Raw genomic sequence first — 23950 nt, 5'->3', positions numbered from 1 at the left:
AGGTGTACAGCAAAGTGATTCAGTTATACATATACATATATTCATTCCTTTTTAGTTTCTTTTCTCATATAGATCGTCACAGAATATTGAGTTAGGGTTTCCTGTGCTATACAGTAGGTCCTTGTTGGCTGTCTATCTTGTATACTACTAGTGTGTGTGTATGTTCATCCCAAGCTCCTGATTTATCCCTCCCTGCCACGTTTCCCCTTTGGTAACCATAGTTTGTTTTCTATGTCTGTAAGTCTGTTTCTGTTTTGTGAATAAGTTCATTTACATGGTTTTTTTTTAAAATTGGATTCCACATATGAGCGATATCATATATTTGTCTTTTTCTGACTTACTTAGTATGATAATCTCTAGGTCCATCCATGTTGCTTCAAATGGCATTATTTCATTCTTTTTTTTAATAGCTGAGTAATATTCCATTGTACATATGTGCTGCATCTTCCATTCCTTTGTCAATGGACATTTAGGTTGCTTCCATGTCTTGACTATTATAAATAGTGCTGCAGTGAACATTGGGGTGCATGTATCCTTCCAGGTTATGGTTTTCTCCAGATATATGCCCAGGAGTGAGATTGCTGGATCATATGGTAGTTCTGTTTAAGGAACCTCCATACTGTTCTCGATAGTGGTTGTACCAATTTACATTCCCACCAGTGGTGTAGGAGGGTTCCCTCTTCTCCACACCCTCTCCAGCATTTATTGTTATAGTATTTTTGCGTTCTTTTTGAAGCCAAAATAGTAGACACATGCAGAGTTCTACACCTTACTGTTCAGTACATATGAGCTTTTATTTTTCGTTTTTTTTTAAATGGCTGCATATATTCCATTGTTCTTTACATATGTTATTTTACCAGTCTACTGTTTATGGACTTAACATTGTTTGCATCATTATCATTACAACTATTCTAGAATGCACACAATCCCTGGCTTAAAGCATGTGTATATTTAAAAATATATATATTGCCAAATTACTCTCTCTGATAGTGGTTTAAACTCCCACCAATAAAATGTTTGTTTCCCCAAACCCTTGCCAGTAGGGTGCTGAGTAGATGGGAGAAACTGGTTTGTTTCATTATAGTTTGAGACGTAGACTAGTACAGACTTTGAGGGTAGATTTCCTAGATTCTAAATCCCACTTCTGCCACTTCTTATGTGATACTGGACATGTTGTTTAACGTCTCTATTCGTGCTTTCTCATCTCTAAAATAAGGTTGATATTAGTATCTGCTTCATGGTTTTTATGGGGATTAAATGAGTGAATACATGTAAAGATCTTTGAACATTACCTAGCACATAGTAAATGTTACAATTGTTTGCTATTAATTATTTTAAATTCCTTGCTCTTAATGAGATTGAGCATCTTTTTATGTATAAGAGGTATTTCTGTTTCTGTGGACTTTGTTCATATCCTTTACCTGTTTTTCTGTTAGGATGTTGATCAATTCCTTACGGATTTATAGGTCCCCTTTCTATGGTAAGGAAATTAACCTTTTGTTATACACATTGCACATCTTTTTTCCAATTTATTGTTAATTGTTTGGCTTTGTTTATAGTGTTTTTTCATGCCAAAATTTAAAATTTATGTTGTCAGATTAATCAGTTTTTAAATGGACAGGTTTTACATTATGCTTAAAAAGGCTTTCCCCAGTCTTGAGTTTATTCAAAATAAAATGATGACAATTAGGTGACGTTGATTAAGAGGTACAGACTTCCAACTATAAAATAAATAAATCATGGGGATGTAATGTACACATGGGGAATGTAGTCAGTAATGTTATAACAACTTTGTATGGTGACGGATGGAGACTAGTCTTATTGTGGTCATTATTTCATAATGTATAAAAATATCAAATCACTATGTTGTGCACCTGAAACTAATATAATTTTTTTAAAAACCCTCCCATATCTTCTTTTGTACTAATAAGTTTTTTGTTCTAATTTTTTTACATTTAAGTGAAGGTATAAGTCACATATTTTATAAAAGGTCATTTAGCAAATTCCTAACTGTGAAAGTCTCAATCACTGGCTTTTAGGTATTTTTTGTCTTTAATTAAATATTTTTACTACTAATAATGACTACACTAACTCTTGACATTTAAATGTTCCTCTTGGGACTTCCCTGATGGTCCAGTGGTAAAGAATCTGCCTTCCAATGCAGAGGACACGGGTTCGATCCCTGGTTGGGGAACTAAGATCTCACATGCTGAGGGGCAGCTAAGCCTGCGCACCACAACTACTGAGCCCGCACGCTGCAATGGAAGAACCCGCAACGGAGATCCTGCATGTTGCAACTAAGACCTGACATAGCCAAAAATAAATAAAATTTTAAAATATTCTAAAAATAATATATAAAAATAAATGTTCTTCTTTTAAATCTTTTCTTAAAATATGTCTTTTCTTATTTAGGAACTGATGAATCCCCAGAACCACTGCCAATCCCCACGTTTTTGTTGGGTTATGATTTTGATTTTCTGGTGCTTTCTCCATTTGCTCTCCCTTATTGGGAGAGACTTATGCTGGAACCCTATGGATCTCAAAGAGATATAGCTTATGTTGTACTATGTCCAGAAAATGAAGCCTTGTTAAATGGAGCCAAAAGCTTTTTTAGAGATCTTACTGCAATATATGAGGTAGGTGCTTAAAAAGAGGTGTCGTTTTAAAACTACCTTATGATTTGTATGTTTATATATAAAATATACTGGATATTTCAGTTGATTGGTAAAGAATAATAACAATGTCAGACTAGGTGTTTAGTTCTCATAAAAGCCAGTTACATTCTTTACAGCTTTGAGCCAGACCCTTTGTGAGATGTGTGCACCATGGGTCACTGTGGAAATTGCCGTACTGGGGGAAAACCATTGAGAGCATGTATGTCCCATTTAAGACAATCTTTTTCTGAAACAAAGGGTAGCATTGTAAATGGCCAGGAACAAATTACATTTATAAAAATTCTAGTCTTGATTCTCTAGGACCTCCGGTTTAGACACTAGGCCTTACTTACCTCATATGTAAAATAAAGCTATGATAGGCCTCTCCAAGATCCATTTTATTTCTGAAATTCTTGGCTGGTCTTTTAAGTTACAATTCTCATGTTGTATCCATCATTGAGTACAATGATTATAAATTTTAAGTACCCTGGAACATACAGTCTTAACTTCATTTTATAGTCGTTCCTGAATATCCTCAGGGTATTGGTTCTAGGACCCCTTGCAGACACCAAAATTTATGGATGCTCAATCTTATATAAAATGGCTTGGTGTTTGTATATAATCTATACACATCCTCCGTTGTACTTTAAATCATCTCTAGATTACTTATAGATGATATTTACATAGCATTACATACCTAATGCTTTGTAAATAGTTGCAGACATGGGAAATTCAAGTTTTGCTTTTTGGAACTTTCTGGATTTTTTTTTTTTTTTGAATATTTTTGATCCATGGTCGGTTGAATCTGTGGATTCAGAACCTAAGGATACAAAGGGCCAACGGTATCTCCCTTTTCCCACAAATGCTTGGAAATCTAGTCTTTAAAATTTAGTTTCTTTTACAATCTGAATCATTAGTTTGAGCTGGTTTAGCTCCTCATTAATGTTCTACTTAACTTTAATTGCAAGATATGTGTAGTGTGTTTTGTAAAAGTAAATATTTCCAGAGAGTGTTATTTAGAACACTAGTCCTGCAAAATCTTCCCAGAAAAAAGTTCCATAGATAGGTTTGGGGAGACATTTTGTATCTATTTACCTTTTAGAGATTCACTATACATGTTAGCTTATTAAAGCCTTTGAAAGTCTTACAGTAAAGAAATCCTTGTCTAAACTTACTTAATCCAGTGTTGCAAACCTGTTTGAGATTGGGCTTCCTGTAACAAACATTAGTGGCCTGCAGAATTGGAGGGAGAGCTGGATAATGCATTTATATACATGAATTGGGATGGATGTACAACTTAAAATGACTGTATATTCATGCTCAGTTATTTCTGTATTCTGCAAGTTTTCATTATTCAAACTACGTGGATCTAGTGCCATTATTATCTAGGTGTTTTATTTCATTGGAGATATTTTAATTTTGATAGAAGTTCAATGGATTTCTAATGTAGAAAAGTAAAAAGACCTGTGGCACCATTTCACCTTGATATTATTATTGCAAATGTTAGTTATAAATGATAAAGCTTATTTTTAAATAGCTTAAATCCTTTATTTTATGATATGAACTAAAAAACTATAGCACACTCACTAATTCTGATTTCTGTATCTGTATTTGTAGTCTTGTCGATTGGGTCAACATAGACCTATTTCTCGACTATTGACGGATGGGATCATGAGAGTTGGATCTACTGCATCAAAGAAACTATCAGAAAAGTTGGTAGCAGAATGGTTTTCTCAGGCAGCTGATGGTAACAGTGAAGCATTTTCTAAACTCAAGCTTTATGCACAAGTCTGCAGATATGACCTAGGTATTGAATTTGTATTTATTGTATAAGGTCATTTTAGCAAAGTATGACCCAGTCCACCAGCTTTTTGTAAATAATATTTTAATGCAACACAGCCATGCTCATTTATTTACAGATGTCTGTGGCTTCTTTTATGCTACAAGATCAGGGCTGAGTCGTTGTGACAGAGACTGTGTAACTTGGAAAGGCAAAAATATTTACTATCTGATCCTTTACAGAAAAAGTTTGTTGATCACTACGGTAGGGATCCCATCAAGTAGGAAGATTTGTGTTTTTATTTAAGTTTATTAAAATTAAGATTTTTGATTTGTTAATGGTTTAGAGGTAAAACAACTTGTAGTTCCCTCTACAACACAGAGAGACAGTTCTTTGTTGGAATTAAGAAATGACAGCTGTTGAAGACTTGCTTTTAACACCCTTGAATTAAATATCAATGGACTTAACTTTAGACTTAATCCAAAGAGACACAGAACCAAAACATTGAACCTCATTAGACATTCCTATAATTTGAACCCCATAACATTCCTCCATTTTATATTTAATTAGTTCCCAGTATAGTCACTATTCAACTTGTGACCTAGGAACTTGTTGAATGGTTTAATGAAAATTTGCTAGATACTGTTATTTTTATTTAATTAATTATGCCTTCAAAATAGAATTTTATTATATTTCATGGAAACCATTTCTTTATTTTGTATAAACTGGTTTATTTTTCAATTCCATTTAAAAATTTTTTTCACTTTGTAGGGGAAATAGAAAGCTAGTGTTTGCTACACTGTTAGCAGGCAAATTAGGGGGAGGGTAATGACCAAAAGAGTATAAACTAGAAATTATTATTCACATAGTAGATTAAATAAAGAACCAATCAGTGAAATAAAGAATTAAATATCCTGTTTTTATTGTCTTTAGGTCCTTACCTTGCTTCCCAGCCATTGGACAGCTCTCTACTTTCCCAACCAAATTTAGTTGCCCCTACAAGTCAGCCTTTGATTACTCCACCTCAGATGACAAGTACTGGAAATGCTAATATTCCATCTGCCACCCTAGCATCTACAGCAAGCAGCACTGTGACAATGACTTCAGGTGTTGCCATATCTTCTTCAGTTGCCACAGCTAACTCAACTTTGACCACAACCTCAGCTTCATCTTCATCATCCTCCAACTTGAATAGTGGAATGTCATCAAATAAACTACCTTCATTTCCACCCTTTGGCAGTATGAACAGTAGTGTTGCGGGATCCATGTCTACGCAAGCGAGTACAGTTCAGAATGGCCAGCTAGGAGGGCAACCACCATCAGCTCTACAAACAGCTGGGATTTCTGGAGAGTCGTCTTCGATTCCGAGTCAGCCACATCCTGATGTGTCTGAAAGGTATATTTAAATATACCAACCTTTGCAGAAGTATAAATATATGCTGCTTCTTGTCCAAATAACATAAAGAGCCTTTGGTCTTATCCTTGAAATTTTAGTTTTTATAATGTCGAATATTTAATCTGTAAAATTATAATGAAGACTCTTCATAAAGTCTTTATCATAGAATCTCAGGGTGGGAATGAAGACCTTAAAAACCATTTAGTCTAACTATCCTGTGATGTTTGAGTCTGTTCTGTGACGTAACTGTCAAGTAGACTTGCCTATGCAAATCACTCCAGTGATTTAGAAGTCACTATTGAATGACCCTGTTCAGTGGCATAAGAGTTGTACCAGAATTTGAATCTGTCGTTTACTGGCTATGTCACTTTAGGAAAGTTACCTAACGTTTTTGAGCATGTTTTCTTATCTGTAGAGTGGGAGCAATAGGATATAATGCATATTATGCTCTTTACAAAATGCTTCCACTTATTTATAACAACAACAATGATGGTGACAGCTCTCTTTATTACTTTATGAAGAAGGCATTCCCTTTCGATTTATAGGTTAAGTTAGCCTAAGCTTGGTTATATCTTTCAGCTACCTGGATGCAGTTTTGCCCAAAGTTATACTTATATGTGATTAAAAGCAGACTCTTAATTACCCAGCTAGATCTTCCATTTTGAACATCTAAAAAGATTTGGAGTTTTAAAAAATCATATCACCATCAAAGAATGAAGCTTAATCACCATTGAAGTTATGAAGTATGAAATGAATATATATATTCTAAAAATGTAATAGAACATTGACTAAGTCTGGAGAATTGGTTTCTTTTTGGTCTAGCTCTGCCTCTAGCCAACCTTGTGATCTTGGGCAGCTCATTTAACTTATTTTTGTCTTAGTTTTATCACTTAAGCACTAAGCTCTCTGACATTTCTAATGCTCTGTGGTTTTAAGAATTCTGTTTCTTCTTTTTAATGCAAGGCCTCTTAATGCCAAGGGTCTTTGTACACCATCAAATTGTGAACTTTTTGGTTCTCTTTGGAGAGAAAGCTGTCCCTCATTTTTAGAGAAGCTCTCAACACCACAAGCCCCCCCCCCCAAAAAAAAAAAGAAAGAAAAAAGGGTATTAAGAACCTGTTTTGATGCTATTCCGAGAAGGTACAGGAGAACTTTTTCCCTAACTGTCTTATTTCTACTTCAAATTTTAGCACAATGGATCGGGACAAAGTGGGCATTCCCACAGATGGTGATTCACATGCAATCACTTATCCACCTGCAATTGTTGTTTATATAATTGATCCTTTTACATATGAAAACAAAGATGAGAGCACTAATTCTTCTAATGTATGGACTTTGGGGTTACTTCGATGTTTTCTGGAAATGGTCCAGACTCTTCCTCCTCATGTTAAGAGCACTGTTTCTGTACAGGTGAGAATGATAAATGTTATAAGTTAATTTATTTAAAACGCTTGACGTTGATAGAAGTTTCAAAGTTACTATTCTGTATCCACATTGATTTTCTAAAGGCCAGGTTCTATTATATTGACTTTATATAAATAATATTATAATAGAAATCTTAGTTTATAAAAGGTAAACTTGCAGTGATACAACAGTAAGAGAATAAAAAGACCACATTAAGTATGTTAAATATCTCTCCCGTGTTACTTTTATAAACTAATTTTTAAATTCATAAGCTTAAATAGGAAAAGAATGGACTTATATAAACTAGAGTTCTAAATAGAGGTTACAAACTAGAAGTAGAGAGAAATTAACCATATTAAGTTGTATGCAGAGAATTTGAATTATTCTTTATAGGCTACAACAGGACTATGGCAGTCAGTGGCAGTATTGATCAGTATAACTGCTATGTAGAAATGTTTAAAGATTTTTACATAGCTTATTAATAAAATTGAGTATTCATTAAAAATCTATATAATAGATAAGAAAATATCATTCTTTAGATTATCATTTTAATTATGTTTTGTTTAAATTTTCTAATAAAATGTTTAGAGTTTTAGACTCACTGTTCTTTTTATTCTCTTGTGGAAAGTCTAACATTTGTAATGTTTGCCTGTAATTCTTAGATTGTTCCCTGTCAGTACCTGTTGCAACCTGTGAAGCATGAAGATAGACAAATCTATACCCAGCATTTAAAATCCCTGGCTTTTTCGGCCTTTACCCAGTGTCGGAGACCACTTCCAACATCAACCAATGTGAAAACATTGACTGGTTTTGGTCCAGGTTTAGCCATGGAAACTGCTCTTAAAAGTCCTGATGTAAGTATGTTTTCCATTACCAAAGTTATTGAAGGACTACATTTTATGATTTTATGCAAAACTAAGTGCAAGTCTCTGATTAGCTCTCATTTTCCAGTTATCTTATAATGGGTAGATATACTATATCTTTCTTTTATTTTTATTTTTTAATTAATTTATTTATTTTTGGCTGTGTTGGGTCTTCGTTGCTGCGCATGGGCTTTCCCTAGTTGCGGCGAGTAGGGGCTACTCTTCGTTGCAGTGCGTGGGCTTCTCATTGCGGTGGCTCCTCTTGTTGCAGCTTTTACGGGCTCTAGGCCCATGGGCTTCAGTAGTTGTGGCATGCAGGCTCAGTAGTTGTGGCTCACAGGCTCTAGAGCACAGGCTCAGTAGTTGTGGCTCACGGGCTTAGTTGCTCTGTGGCATGTGGGATCTTCCTGGACCAGGGCTCAAACCCATGTCCCCTGCATTGGCAGGCGGATTCTTAACCACTGCGCAACCAGAGAAGTCCCTATCTTTATTTTCAATAAAAAATTTTTTTGTGATTGTATAGTACCGTAGTAACTTAATTTTTTACTTTACAGAGACCAGAGTGTATTCGACTTTATACACCTCCTTTTATTCTGGCTCCAGTGAAGGATAAACAGACAGAGCTAGGAGAAACATTTGGAGAAGCTGGACAGAAATACAATGTTCTTTTCGTGGGCTACTGTTTATCACATGATCAAAGATGGATTCTTGCATCTTGCACAGATCTATATGGAGAACTTTTAGAAACTTGTATCATTAACATCGATGTCCCAAATAGGTACTTTTATTTCCTTAAGTGTATCATTGTATCATCCCTTGAAAAAAAATTCATACATGCACATTATGTTTCATTTTTAATGAATAGAAAATGGTTTGGAAGGTATATATATTAAAATATTAAGTCTTGGGATTGTGGGTGCTTTTCGTTTCTTTTGTAGTGAATATTTACATTGTATAATTTAATGGACTCAAAAATAATTTTGATTATCTCGGTTACATAGACAAAAGAGGTTAAAGCCCCTGTATTCTGTGTAATAAACCTTGAGGTAATGATTTTAGCCTAACAAATTTTGGAACATGGAACTAGAAAGCCATCTGCAAATTAAAATCTAGTAAGGCATCCTAGAACATTTACTTTTCTCATATACCATCTAAGATATAGTCCCTAATAAACTGAGTTAACTTTCTTTATTAAAAATTTTCCTCTTTAAATGTTGGAGTGTCTTCTGAAAATGGTGGTCTTCTTTTTAGAATTCTTCTTGATAGTAGTTAGGTATCATGAGCAGTTATTCATGAAGACTGTAACTAATAGGTCACAAAAGATGAGCCTCATTGAATTATCACTTAATAGACACTTGTAATAACATATTTCAAGGCTAGTGAACACTGCCTAAGAGAACCTGAAAAATCCATGAAGTAACTTTAATTTTCAGATTTGGTTCTGTTCTTTATTTTCTTCTTTATTATCTAAACGTTCTGTTCTTTTAATTTCAGAAATTGGTTATGTGCAAAAAAACTTAGTGATTATTTGGTTATAGTGGCGCTGAATATAGAAACATTAATCTGTGAAGGATGAGAAAGAGAATAGAGAAAGAATAATACCACCCTCCCAATAAAAAAATAGTGTATTGCCATTTTACTGAAAGTAGAAGTGAGATGACGGTTAAGAGGTCCAACTCTAGAGTCATAGAGATCTGGGTTCAAATCCCAGTCCTGCCACTTATTGGCTGTGTGATCTCGACAAAATTACTTTATCCGACTGAGCTGTAGCTTACTTCTCTGTAAAATTAGGAGGATAATTTTATCTGCCTTATAGGGTTGTTAAGATGAAATGAGGTATTACATGTAAATTGATTGGACATACTGCTTGGTACATAGGAAGTACTCAATAAATGGTAGCTACTGTTGCTCAGCCACAGAGCACTTAATGTTATGTACTTGCCTAATAAAGGACGTGCATGCAGAAAACAGCATTGTTTTGTTCTGGGAAGTGTGGGGAGGGGTTTGTTGGATATTCTTCAATTTAAAGTATGAAGCAAGGGACTTCCCTGGTGGCGCAACGGTTAAGAATTCCGCCTGCCAATGTAGGGGACGTGGGTTCGAGCCCTGGTCTGGGAAGATTCCACATGCCACGGAGCAACTAAGCCCGTGCGCCACAGCTACTGAGCCTGCGAACCACAACTACTGGGCCCATGTGCCTAGAGCCCGTGCTCCGCAACAAGAGAAGCCACCAAAATGAGAAGCCTGAGTGCCGCAATGAAGAGTAGCCCCTACTCGCCGCAACTAAAGGAAGCCCGTGCGCAGCAACGAAGACCCGACACAGCCAAAAATAAATAAAAAAATAAATTTATTAAAAAAAAATAAAGTATGAAGCAAGGGTTGGCAAACTCCAGGCCATAGGCCAAATCTGGCCACACTCATTTGTTTAATTATTGTCCATGGCTGCTTTAGTGCTGCAGCAGGTTGAATTCTTGCAGAAGAATCCTGATGGCCTGCAAAGCTTAAAACGTTGGCCCTTTAAAGAAAAAGTGTGCCAATCTCTGGTATAGAGCAGTGTTTCTGGTGAATTTTGGTGGTTCTTGGACAATTTTTAAGTATATATTTTAATATGTATTAAACAAAATACAAACTATCATGCCAAACCTGTGATTTTATATATATTCTTGCTTAGGACTTGTGTAAAAACTATCAAGCATTAAAATGAAGGGACCAGTTTTTCACAAATTTGAGCTCTTTCGAAATGTCATCATAGGAATTTTAGAAATATTTATGACTCTATTCCATACAACAGGGCTCGTCGGAAAAAAGGATCTGCCAGAAGATTTGGTCTACAGAAACTTTGGGAGTGGTGCTTAGGACTTGTACAGATGAGTTCATTGCCATGGAGAGTTGTAATTGGCCGTCTAGGAAGGATTGGTCATGGAGAATTAAAAGGTAAAATTGTGCTTTTATTATTTAATACTTAAATTTCTGTGTTTTTTTGAATTTTATTTTATTTTTTTATACAGCAGGTTCTTATTAGACATCAGTTTTATACACATCAGTGTATACATGTTAATTCCAATTGCCCAATTCATCACACCACCATCCCCACCCCACCCCCCACCACAGCTTTCCCCCCTTGGCGTCCATACGTTTGTTTTCTACATCTGTGTCTCAACTTCTGCCCTGCAAACCGGTTCATCTGTACCATTTTTCTAGGTTTCACATACATGTGTTAATATACGATATTTGTTTTTCTCTTTCTGACTTACTTCACTTTGTATGACAGTCTCTAGATCCACCCACGTCTCACCAAATGACCCAATTTCATTCCTTTTTATGGTTGAGTAATATTCCATTATATATATGTACCACATCTTCTTTATCCTTTCATCTGTTGATGGACATTTAGGTTGCTTCCATGACCTGGCTATTGTAAATAGTGCTGCAGTGAACATTGGGGTGCATGTGTCTTTGAATTATGGTTTTCTCTGGGTATATGCCCAGTAGTGGGATTGCTGGGTCATACGTTAATTCTATTTTTAGATTTTTAAGGAACCTCCGTACTGTTCTCCATAGTGGCTGTATCAATTTACATTCCCACCAACAGTGCAAGAGGGTTCCCTTTTCTCCATGCCCTCTCCAGCATTTGTTGTTTGTAGATTTTCTGATGATGCCTATTCTAACTGGTGTGAGGTGATACCTCATTGTGATTTTGATTTACATTTCTCTAATAATTAGTGATGTTGAGCACCTTTTCATGTGCTTCTTGGCCATCTGTATGTCTTTGGAGAAATGTCTATGTAGGTCTTCTGCCCATTTTTGGATTGTGTTGTTTGTTTCTTTAATATTGAGCTGCATGAGCTGTTTATATATTTTGGAGATTAATCCTTTGTCCATTGATTCATTTGCAAATATTTTCTCCCATTCTGAGGCTTGTCTTTTCATCTTGTTTATGGTTTCCTTTGCTGTGCAAAAGCTTTGAAGTTTCATTAGTCCCATTTGTTTATTTTTATTTTTATTTCCATTACTCTAGGAGGTGGAACAAAAAAGATCTTGCTGTGACTTATGTCAAAGAGTGTTCTTCCTATGTTGTCCTCTAAGAGTTTTATAGTGTCCAGTCTTACATCTAGGTCTCTAATCCATTTTGAGTTTATTTTTGTGTATGGTGTTAGGGAGTGTTCTAATTTCATTCTTTTACATGTAGCTGTCCAGTTTTCCCAGCACCACTATTGAACAGGTTGTCTTTGGTTGTCTTTTCTCCACTGTATATCCTTGCCTCCTTTGTCATAGATTAGTTGACCATAGGTGCATGGCTTTATCTCTGGGCTTTCTATCCTGTTCCATTGTTCTGTATTTCTGTTTTTGTGCCAGTACCGTATTATCTTGATTACTGTAGCTTTGTAGTATAGTCTGAAGTCAGGGAGTCTGATTTCTCCAGCTCCGTTTTTTTCCCTCAAGACTGCTTTGGCTATTCGGGGTCTTTTGTGTCTCCATACAGATTTTAAGATTTTTTTGTTCTAGTTCTGTAAAAAATGCCATTGGTAATTTGATAGGGATTGCACTGAATCTGTAGATTGCTTTGGGTAGTATAGTAATTTTCACAATATTGATTCTTCTAATCCAAGAACATGGTATATCTCTCCATCCCTTGGTATCATCTTTAATTTCTTTCATCAGTGTCTTATAGTTTTCTGCATACAGGTCTTTTGTCTCCCTAGGTAGGTTTATTCCTAAGTATTTTATTCTTTTTGTTGCAATGGTAAATGGGACTGTTTCCTTAATTTCTCTTTTCAGATTTTTCATCATTAGTGTATAGGAATGCAAGAGATTTCTGTGCATTAATTTTGTATCCTGCAACTTTACCAAATTCATTGATTAGCTCTAGTAGTTTTCTGGTGGCATTTTTAGGATTCTCTGTGTATAATATAATGTCATCTGCAAAGAGTGACAGCTTTACTTCTTCTTTTCCAATTTGTATTCCTTTTATTTCTTTTTCTTCTCTGATTGCCATGGCTAGGACTTCCAAAACTATGTTGAATAATAGTGATGAGAGTGGACAATCCTTGTCTTGTTCCTGATCTTAGAGGAAATGCTTTCAGTTTTTCACCATTGAGAATGATGTTTGCTGTGGGTTTGTCATATATGGCCTTTATTATGTTGAGGTAGATTCCCTCTATGCCCACCTTCTGGAGAGTTTTTATCATAAATGAGTGTTGAATTTTGTCAAAAGCTTTTTCTGCATCTATTGAGATGATCATATGGTTTTTATTCTTCAGTTTGTTAATATGGTGTATCACATTGATTTGCATATATTGAAGAATCCTTGCATCCCTGAGATAAATCCCACTTGATCATGGTGTATGATCCTTTTAATGTGTTGTTAGATTCTGTTTGCTAGTATTTTGTTGAGGATTTTTGCATCTGTATTCATCAGTGTTATTGGTCTATAATTTTCTTATTTTGTAGTATCTTTGTCTGCTGTTGGTATCAGGGTGATGGTTGCCTCATAGAATGAGTTTGGGAGTGTTACTTCCTCTGCAATTTTTTGGAAGAGTTTGAGAAGGTTGGGTGTTAACTCTTCTCTAAATGTTTGATAGACTTCACCTGTGAAGTCATCTGGTCCTGGACTTTGTTTGTTGGAAGATTTTTAATCACAGTTTCATTACTTGTGATTGTTCTGTTCATATTTTCTATTTCTTCCTGGTTCAGTCTTGGGAAGTTATATCTTTCTAAGAAGTTGTCATTTCTTCCCGGTTGTCCATTTTATTGGCATAGAGTTGCTTGTAGTAGTCTCTTAGGATGTTTTGTATTTCTGCGGTGTCTGTTGTAGCTTCTCCTTTTTCATTTCTAATTTTATTGATTTGAGTCCTTTCCCTCTTTTTCTTGATGAGTCTGGCTAATGGTTTATCAATTTTGTTTATCTTCTCAAAGAACCAGCTTTTAGTTTTATTAATCTTTACTATTGTTTTCTTTGTTTCTATTTCATTTATTTCTGCTCTGATCTTTATGATTTCTTCCCTCTGCTAACTTTGGGTTTTTTTGTTTTTTTGTTTTTTTTAAAATAAATGTATTTATTTTTGGCTGCACTGGGTGGGTCTTCATTGCTGTGCACGGGCTTTCTCTAGTTGCAGTGAGCAGGGGCTACTCTTTGTGGTTGTGCAAGGGCTTCTCATTGCAGTGGCTTCTCATGTTACATAGCATGGGCTGTAGACATGCAGGCTTCAGTAGTTGTGGGTCACGGGCTCAGTAGTTGTGGCACACAGACTTAGTTGCTCCGTGGCATGTGGGATCTTCCCGGACCAGGGCTTGAACCTCTCTTCCCTGCATTGGCAGGTGGATTCTTAACCACTGTGCCACCAGGGAAGTCCCTAACTTTGGGTTTTGTTTGTTCTTTTTTCTCTAGTTCCTTTAGGTGTAAGGTTAGATTGTTTGAGATTTTTCTTGTTTCTTGAGGTAGGCTTTATAACCATAAACATCCCTCTTAGAACTGCTTTTGCTGCATCCCATAGGTTTTGGATTGTCGTGTTTTCATTGTCATTTGTCTCTAGGTATTTTTTGATTTCCTCTTTGATTTTTTCAGTGATCTCTTGGTTGTTTAGTAACGTATTGTTTAGCCTCCATGTGTTTGTGTTTTTTAGGCTTTTTGTCCCTGTAATTGATTTCTAATCTCATAGCATTGTGGTCAGAAAAGATGCTTGCTATGATTTCAATTTTCTTAAATTTACTGAGGCTTGATTTGTGACCCAATATGTGATCTATCCTGGAGAATGTTCTGTGCACCCTTGAGGAGAAAGTGTAATCTGCTGTTTTCAGATGGAATGACCTATAAATATCAATTGAATCTATCTGGTCTGTTGTGTCATTTAAAGCTTCTGTTTCCTTATTTATTTTCATTTTGGATGATCTGTCCATTGGTGTAAGTGAGGTGTTAAAGTCCCCCACTGTTATTGTGTTACTGTCGATTTTCTCTTTTATAGCTGTTAGTAGTTGCCTTATGTATCGAGGTGCTCCTATGTTGGGTGCATGTATATTTATAATTGTTATATCTTCTTCTTGGATTGATCCCTTGATCATTATGTAGTGTCCTTCCTTGTCACATTCTTTATTTTAAAGTCTATTTTATCAGATATGAATATTGCTACTCCAGCTTTCTTTTGATTTCCATTTGCATGGAATATCTTTTTCCATCCCCTCACTTTCAGTCTGTATGTGTCCCTAGGTCTGAAGTGGGTCTTTTGTAGGCAGCATATATATGGGTCTTGTTTTTGTATTCATTCATCAAGCCTGTGTCTTTTGGTTGGAGCATTTAATGCATTCACGTTTAAGTTAATTATCGATATGTATGTTCCCATGACCATTTTCTTAATTGTTTTGGGTTTGTTTTTTTAGGTCCTTTTCTTCTCTTGTGTTTCCCACTTAAGTTCCTTTAGCATTTGTTGTAGAGCTGGCTTGGTGGTGCTGAATTCTCTTAGTTTTTGCTTGCCTGTAAAGCTTTTGATTTCTCCATCGAATCTGAATGAGATCCTTGCCGGGTAGAGTGATCTTGGTTGTAGGTTCTTCCCTTTCATCACTTTAAGTATATCATGCCACTCCCTTCTGGCTTGTAGAGTTTCTGCTAAGAAATCAGCGGTTAACCTTGTGGGAGTTCCCTGGTATGTTGTTTGTCGTTTTTCCCTTGCTGCTTTCAATAATTTTTCTTTGCCTTTAATTTTTGCCAGTTTGATTACTGTATGTCTTGGCGTGTTTCTCCTTGGGTTTATCCTGTATGGGACTCGCTGTGCTTCCTGGACTATTTCCTTTCCCGTGTTAGGGAAGTTTTCCACTATAATGTCTTCAGATATTTTCTCGGGTCCTTTCTCTCTTCTCCTTCTGGGACCCTTATAAAGCGAATGTTGGTGCATTTAATGTTGTCCCAGAGGTCTCTTAGGCTGTCTTCATTTCTTTTCATTCTCTTTTCTTTATTCTGTTCTGCAGCAGTGAAGTCCACCATTCTGTCTTCCAGGTCACTTATCCATTCTTCTGCCTCCGTTATTCTGCTATTGATTCCTTCTAGTGCAGTTTTCATTTCATTTATTTTATTGTTCTTCTCTGTTTGTTTGTTCTTTTAATTCTTCTAGGTCTTTGTGAAACATTTCTTGCATCTTCGTGATCTTTGCCCCCATTCTTTTTCTGAGGTCCTGGATCATTTCACTATCATTATTCTGAATTCTTTTTCTGGAAGGCTGCCTATCTCCACTTCATTTAGTTGTTTTTCTGGGGTTTTATCTTGTTCCTTCATCTGGTACATAGCCCTCTGCCTTTTCATCTTGTCTGTCTTTCTGTGAATGTGGTTTTTGATCCACAAGCTGCAGGATTGTAGTTCTTCTTGCTTCTGCTGTTTGTAAGCCATACTTTGCAGGAGAATGGTTAATTTCTGTTTTATGTTAATTCATATACTATTCTGACCATATCTCGGAATAGGTACTGAATAAAATGCAAAGGTTATAAAAATCTAGTTTTTTGTTGTGTTTTTAAAGAGTAACCACATATGTCCAGTCCACAAATGGCTTAACTTAGATTTTAAAAGGACATATTGGAACTTTATATCAGTGTTATTACTACTATTCTTGTCATCTTCCATTTTTTCCCCCTTTCTGTTTAGTGTGCAACTCATCCTGTGTTCAGCAGGTCCTAATTGATATTAATGTACATTAAAGTTGGGATAAAGGATGTTGAGTAAAGTCAGCAATAAGAGTTTTTTGACTTAATGATGACTCTTGAAGAATACATTAATTTTAAAACCATTAGGTTTTAACTTTTTGTTCTATAGTGTTAACAATGCTGTTACTTTAGATATTTTCTTTTTTTTTTTTTTTACTGTTGATACCCACAGATTGGAGCTGTTTGCTGAGTCGTCGAAACTTGCAGTCCCTAAGTAAAAGGCTGAAAGACATGTGTAGAATGTGTGGTATATCTGCTGCAGACTCTCCCAGCATTCTCAGTGCTTGCTTGGTAGCAATGGAACCCCAGGGCTCTTTTGTTATTATGCCAGGTTAGCTATCTTTAGTTTATATCAGATTTAATTCTTTATGCACTTAAGTTTCTACGTATTTTGTAAAATCGATTTTTCATTTATTAAAAGAAAAAAATACCTTTCATTTTCTTTCCAGATTCTGTGTCAACTGGTTCTGTATTTGGAAGAAGCACCACTCTAAACATGCAGACGTCTCAGCTTAACACCCCACAGGATACATCATGTACTCATATACTTGTGTTTCCTACTTCTGCTTCTGTGCAAGTAGCTTCAGCTACTTATACCACTGAAAATTTGGACTTAGCTTTCAATCCCAACAATGGTAGGTGGATTGTTCTGTACAGGTTTGCAAATATAAAATAAATCTGGATGATTGTGGCTGATTATAGGGTGGATAATACCTCCCAAAACATCTGTGTGCTGTGAATGTTCCTGAAACCTGTGAATGTTACCTTATATTCCCTCTCCCCCACCTAAAAAAAAGACTTGCAGATCTGATTAAATTAAGGATCCTAAGATGGAGAGATTACCCTGGCTTATGCAGGTGGGCCCAAAATGCAATCTTACAGATTCTTATAAGAGGGAGATAGAGAGAAATTTGACTGTACACAAAAGAGGAGAAGGGCATGTGGTGGAAACAGAGGAAAGCAAAGTCAGAGAGAAATGACTATGCCGCTGACCTTGAAGATGGATCTAGATGCTGGAAAAGACACGGAAACTGATTTTCCCCTGGAGCCTCAAGGGAGAACATAGCCCTGCCAGTACCTTCATTTTGGCCTAATGACTAACACTTTGATTTCAACCCAATAAAACTGATTTTGGACTTCTCGCCCCCAGAACTGTAAGAGAATAATGTATGTTGTTTCACGTCAGCGAGTTTGTGGTAATTTGTTGAAGTGCAACAGGAAACAGCCATTCTTCTACCTTATTGATATCAGAACTAGTGCTATGAATTATCCCATAAATGTTTACTTATTTTAAAAGTCAACATGGATCATAAAATATTTGTACAGGTTTTTTTTTTTTTAAGATGATGTCGGGGGTAGGAGTTTATTAATTAATTAATTAATTTTTGCTGTGTTGGGTCTTCGTTTCTGTGCAAGGGCTTTCCCTAGTTGTGGCAAGTGGGGTCACTCTTCATCCTGGTGCATGGGCCTCTCACTATCACAGCCTCTCCTGTTGCAGAGCACAGGCTCCAGACGCGCAGGCTCAGTAGCTGTGGCTCACGGGCCCAGTCACTCCATGGCATGTGGGATCCTCCCGGACCAGGGCTCGAACCAGTGTCCCCTGCACTGGCAGGCGGATTCCCAACCACTGCGCCACCAGGGAAGTCCCAATGTACAGGTTTATGTATGTGCTGTTGAGTTACCTGTACATGAACTTTGCAGGTCATTTTATATTCTTTTGTGTTTTGATTTGCCAGAATAATATAGTAATTTGTAAGTTTTCTAGATGAACCTATTGATTGCATTTTAGAAGAAGAGAAAATAAGTGATATTCCATTGTTGCTCTGAGTGGTTACCTTAGAAAATGGCATCTCTCTAAAATCACAAGTATGGGTATTAATTATTCTCCTCTTTTAGTGTGTTATACAGTAACTTGAATATTTTAATAGTAAAGAATTTAGGAATTAGTCGGGAATGGTCTCATTGTAAATATGTTTTCATTTCCAGCATTTGTATTAGTTTCCTATTGCTATTTGTAACAAATTACCAGATAGTTCGTGGCTTAAAACAACACACACTGTCTTACAGTTCTGGAAGTCAGAAGTCCCAAACTCAGTCTTACTGGGCTATAAAGTCAAGGTGTCTGCAGGGTTGGTTCTTTCTAGAGGCCGTAAGGGAGAATCTGTTTGCTTGCCTTTGCCAGCTTCTAGAGACCACCTACATCTCTTTCTCATGGCCCCTTTTTCCATCTTCAGTGCCAGCAGTTTAGTATAGTCACATCTTCACTGACTCTTAATGGTACTGCCTCCCTCTTACTAGGACCCCTGTGATTACATTGGACCCACCTGGATAATCCAGAATAATCTCCCCATTTCAAGATCTTTAGCTTGATCACATCTGCAAAGTTCTTTATGGTAACATATTCACAGATTCCTGGGATAAGGATTTGGACATCTTTGGGGGGCCATTATTCAGACTACCACATGCTTATTTATGCATAGTTGATTATTTGGCTCCCAGCACAATAGTTGGCACATAGTAGACATTCGGTAGATGTTGATTAACTCATTTTGGTTAAAGTCCATTAACTCTCTCCTGTAAATGACCATAGGATATGAAAAATGGAGTATTTAATTTTTTTCTTCCTCCTATATAGATGGAGCAGATGGAATGGGTATCTTTGATTTGCTAGACACAGGAGATGATCTTGACCCTGATATCATTAATATCCTTCCTGCATCTCCAACGGGATCTCCTGTTCATTCTCCAGGATCTCATTACCCCCATGGAGGTGATGCTGGCAAGGTAACCTTGTTATAAAAGTTCAGTTTATCTAAGTTTCATTCATTAACTTAGTAATGGATTATATCAATGAAATAGAACACTTTTTTTCCTTGAAAATTAGCCAGAGCATTACAGCAGTACATTCATGTACTTCTACCTTAGAGACATCAGTATGTTGAGTTGTACGTTATTAAGAGAGTCTCTAAGGTTCTGCTTTCTCGGACTTTGTATTTTCTAGACTACTTGGCATTAATCCTTTTATATTTATAGTTTTCCTGCTACTTCACCATAGCAGGATATAGGATTATATTATCTGAGAATCAGTATATTACTCTAAGAGCTGCCATTCGTATCAGGGCTGTGACAAGGAACATAAAGGAAATAATTTTCTAATAAGAACAGAAAAAACAGACTCTCACATGCGCCCCGCCCCCGCCCCCCCTTATTTTTAGCAGCTATGGAAGCAGGCTGTCATGTCATTCTATTTGAACTCAAAACTAATTGGGCTTCATTTGAATAACATCATTATTTGAAAGAAATTATATATAGTGGTTATTTGATTATTGTAATGTACATAAGTTTAAAATAAAGCATCTTTGTCCAACCTTACCTTCCTCCTTTTTCTTTTTTAACTGGAAAGAAATGAGATTACAGAAAAAAGAGAAAAAATATATAAGGAGAAGCATACCTCTTTACTAAAATCAGTTTTACCTTTTTTTTGGCTGCTCTGTGCAGCTTGCGAGATCTTAGTTCCCAGACCAGGATTGAACCCGCGCCCTCGTCAGTGAAAGTGTGGGGTCCTAATCACTGGACCTCCAGGGAATTCCCAGAAACCATTTTTGCTTTTAGCAAATTACCTTCCTTTCACATGTTGCAGCTTTCAAAAAGTGTAAGCAGCTTTTTATATTTTTTATTTTTGGCCACTCAGCTTGCAGGATCTTAGTTCCCCGACCAGGGATCAAACACGTGTACCCCTGCAGTGGAAGCATGGAGTCCTAACCACTGGACCACCAGGGAGTTCCCTTACCAGCTTTTTAATGTTACATTGTTGCTTTACCATAATTTGTTTTATCATTCCCCAAACGTTGGACATTTAAGTCTTTTATTTTTTTCTGTTTTAGGTAATAATTGCAAAGAGCATTTCCATGTATATCATTTTTTTTCTTTTTATGTTTCCTTAAAATAAATACCAAAGAATGCATTGACTAATCTAAAGGATATGAGCATCACTTTAATAGTTGGCTCTTCATGTTGCCATATTTCTTTCCAAAACACTATTAACTGCATTTTATAGATAGTGCTAGATAAACAAAGCTAAATTTAATCCACCTTTTAGATTGGGGTGTGATGGTCAGGAATTAGTTGAGGGCGTATTAGGAAATAAGAAAGTTCATTGAGTATTTTGTATTTTTCAGTCAGATGCAAAGGTTTATATACACACACACTGAACACGGGCTTGACATAATAATACAAACTTGTTAAATACTTGGCATATTCATTTCCTCATGCAACTCTTAAAACTCATTATTTAATGCGAATTATGATACATAGCAATTGACTTTCTAAAATATCCTTCAGTATATTTTAAATTGAAGTAATAAAATAATGAGACTGATTGCCATAAACCATTCTGTATTTATAGCTAGTGCTAGCTATATCAAATGAACTAACACAGTTTTAATTTTGTCTTTTTAAGGGTCAGGGTACTGATCGGCTACTTTCAACAGAATCTCATGATGAAGTAACTAATATTCTTCAGCAACCATTGGCCCTTGGTTACTTTGTATCAACTGCCAAAGCGGGTCCGTTACCTGACTGGTTCTGGTCAGCATGTCCTCAAGCACAATATCAGTGTCCCCTTTTTCTTAAGGTATTGCTTTTTTTTTTTTTTTTTTTTTGCCAATTCCTAATTGACGGCTTAAGTCCTAAGAAACAGAGAAGTGGCGTTTTGAACTCTTGTAACTTTTGTCTGAGGTCTTAAATGCATTGCCATATACGACTCTCTAGACAAGATTACAGAGAGAATTATGAATCTAATTATGAAACAACTGTAATTCTTAAATTCATATTAAGTTTAAACCTTTAAATAACTTTAAATCGAATTTCTGGGACCCTTACTCTTAGTTATTTTCAGCTGCACATACAGACGTTTAGAGCTGGGAGAAACCTTATATTACCCTTAATCTAACTTCTTCATTTTCTCGGTGAGCATATTAAAAGTTCAGGAAAACTCATTTGTCCAAAGTCATAAATTGGTAGTAGACTCAAGATTAAAACCCGGATCTTTTCATGATTATATAGTATTATTCTTTGAATTATGTCATTCTGCACTCCTGTTATGCCTCATTTTGGGAATTAAAGGTTTCATAATCTTTGTAAAAATATTTGATATTTAGATCCATTTACTACCTCCTTAAAAAAGCTTTCTAGCTTTGTGTAAATTGCTGTTAAAACTATTGAGTGGTTTTCAAGTAATGAGATTCTCAGACCCACAGTGACTTATTTTATCGAAACAAATTCATTAGCAAGTGATATAACAAGGTTGAGATAAATCATAAAATGGTAAAACGAGACGTGAAAGCCCTATCTAGAGTTTGTTCCTGCTGCTACTACTCCTATTCCAAAATAACAAATTTAGATCTGATTTCACTTATGTAAACCCACCAGAAGTTGACTGATTTAGTCCATAAATCATGCTAACTTAACTACTTGCCAGCTGATTTTTATTTGTAGGGTAAAAATTGAATAGTATGCTTTAGTTTTTTAGGGTTATATTTTAGTGGTTACTTTAACCAATAGGCTTGTTGCTGTCTTTTAAGCCTGTTGCTATTAAATCTTGGTTCCCTTGGCTCACATACCATTGAGTCAGTGACATTTGTGATTAAGCAATGAATTGCTGTGGCACATTCATGAAGAATACAAGAGCTGTTGATCTGAATTGACTATTAGTGAGGTAATATAATTAGAGAGTGTTGGCCAAGGTAATAGTTCTAGCATATGACTTTTCTTCCTCTTCCAGTCTATTCTTTGTGCAATGGTCTATACAGATCTCATTACAAGAACATATTCCCAAGGGGGTTTCTGCATCATAGTAAACCTTGGAGTTTCTACAAAACAAAGTGTTCTTCGGTGCTTTCGGAAGTGCTACATGTGCTTTCTGCCCCCACCCCCCTTTTGTTGTTAGAACACACATTAAAAGCTCTGAAAAACAGCAGCAAATAACATTGTTTACCTGCCATTTACCACCAAACTTACTTTAATACACAGGAAAAGGGTAACACCTATTAATAGTGTTTCACAGAACATATTTTTAAGAAACACCACTTCACAAAAAGTCCAAGGGACTATCCAGATTCTTTTCTACTCAATATTTGCAGAGAGGATAGTGTAAAGTGGGCATTCACCCTCAGATACAGTGTAACAAGATTAGGACTTCTGGTCTGAATTATCAGGTAAGGCATAACTTACCATAATTTTGTTCACCTTTTGTTTTCATACATCCCATTTTATTTCTATACCATAGGCAAATAAAACCATCTGGTATGTTTCTCTTGGCTTGGGAAAAAAATAGGTTGTTACCTAGATGATTAAAAAATCTTTTTATCATTGAAATTAGAGCACTGGTACTAAGTACATTCATTTATTTGTAGTGATCTGCCACATGAGAGACGTTTGCTTATAACTCAAATCAAGAGTTTATGGGCAGTTGAAACATATTTTTGGTTATATTTCTGAATATACAACAAGATTTTATACGTATATTACAATTGTAGAGGAGAGAACACCTAAATATAAAATAGTACCTTTTACAGTAGTATACAGAGTGAGACCTGTCAAGAGTTTCTACAGGGACTTCCCTGGTGGTCCAGTGGTTAGGACTGTGCACTTCCATTGCAGGGGGCTCGGGTTTGATCCCTGGTCGTGGAACTGAAATGTGAAACGAGTACCACATTCCTTTCTTTCATTCTTCATTGCCATACCTAAATGGGTGTGCCAGTTGTTATTAAGCCTCCATTGTGAAATTGAGTGGGCAAAGGAATGCATCTGTGCTCACAATTCCACCAGAGGTAGCTCTGCTTAAGGTTTATCACTTCCTAAGTAAAATATTTGCATATGCTTACTTCTATTACTGTTTTCATTGCTAGGCCTAGGTTAATTTGCACAGTCTATGTAACCTAGAGACTGTACTCAGGTTTATCAATTTTGTGCTTTCTTAAACATTTACTTTACATATCTAGGCAGGTTACACTTAGCAAATAATTAGAGATCCTTTTTCAGGATTATTATGCGGTCTCAAAAGCAATAAAGCTGAAAAAGTTTTAAGTTCACACTTAAAAATTACTTATGTAATGAATTAAAGAAGAAGATCAAACATGTTTATAGTGGCTCCCATTCATTACATAGA

General features: G+C 36.0%; 1 protein-coding gene across 2 annotated transcripts in view; it reads left to right on the top strand.

Annotated features, from left to right (window-relative positions):
* MED13 (mediator complex subunit 13) overlaps positions 1 to 23950 on the top strand; it is a 95310-nt gene that overhangs the window by 66785 nt on the left and 4575 nt on the right. For both annotated transcript variants that reach the window (XM_004271739.2, XM_033431635.2), the window contains exons 18-28: positions 2413 to 2636; positions 4272 to 4461; positions 5368 to 5830; positions 7021 to 7240; positions 7897 to 8088; positions 8652 to 8875; positions 10889 to 11031; positions 16955 to 17113; positions 17232 to 17417; positions 19418 to 19566; positions 21242 to 21415. In XM_004271739.2, the coding sequence (XP_004271787.1) occupies positions 2413 to 2636; positions 4272 to 4461; positions 5368 to 5830; positions 7021 to 7240; positions 7897 to 8088; positions 8652 to 8875; positions 10889 to 11031; positions 16955 to 17113; positions 17232 to 17417; positions 19418 to 19566; positions 21242 to 21415 (2324 nt within the window). The remainder of the gene's footprint in view (positions 1 to 2412; positions 2637 to 4271; positions 4462 to 5367; positions 5831 to 7020; positions 7241 to 7896; positions 8089 to 8651; positions 8876 to 10888; positions 11032 to 16954; positions 17114 to 17231; positions 17418 to 19417; positions 19567 to 21241; positions 21416 to 23950) is intronic.

This window comes from Orcinus orca, chromosome 19 (genome assembly GCF_937001465.1).
Source record: "Orcinus orca chromosome 19, mOrcOrc1.1, whole genome shotgun sequence".
NCBI classification, from domain to species: domain Eukaryota; kingdom Metazoa; phylum Chordata; class Mammalia; order Artiodactyla; family Delphinidae; genus Orcinus; species Orcinus orca.
Note: the sequence above shows the minus strand (reverse complement) of the source record. Positions and strands in the feature narration are given on the sequence as shown.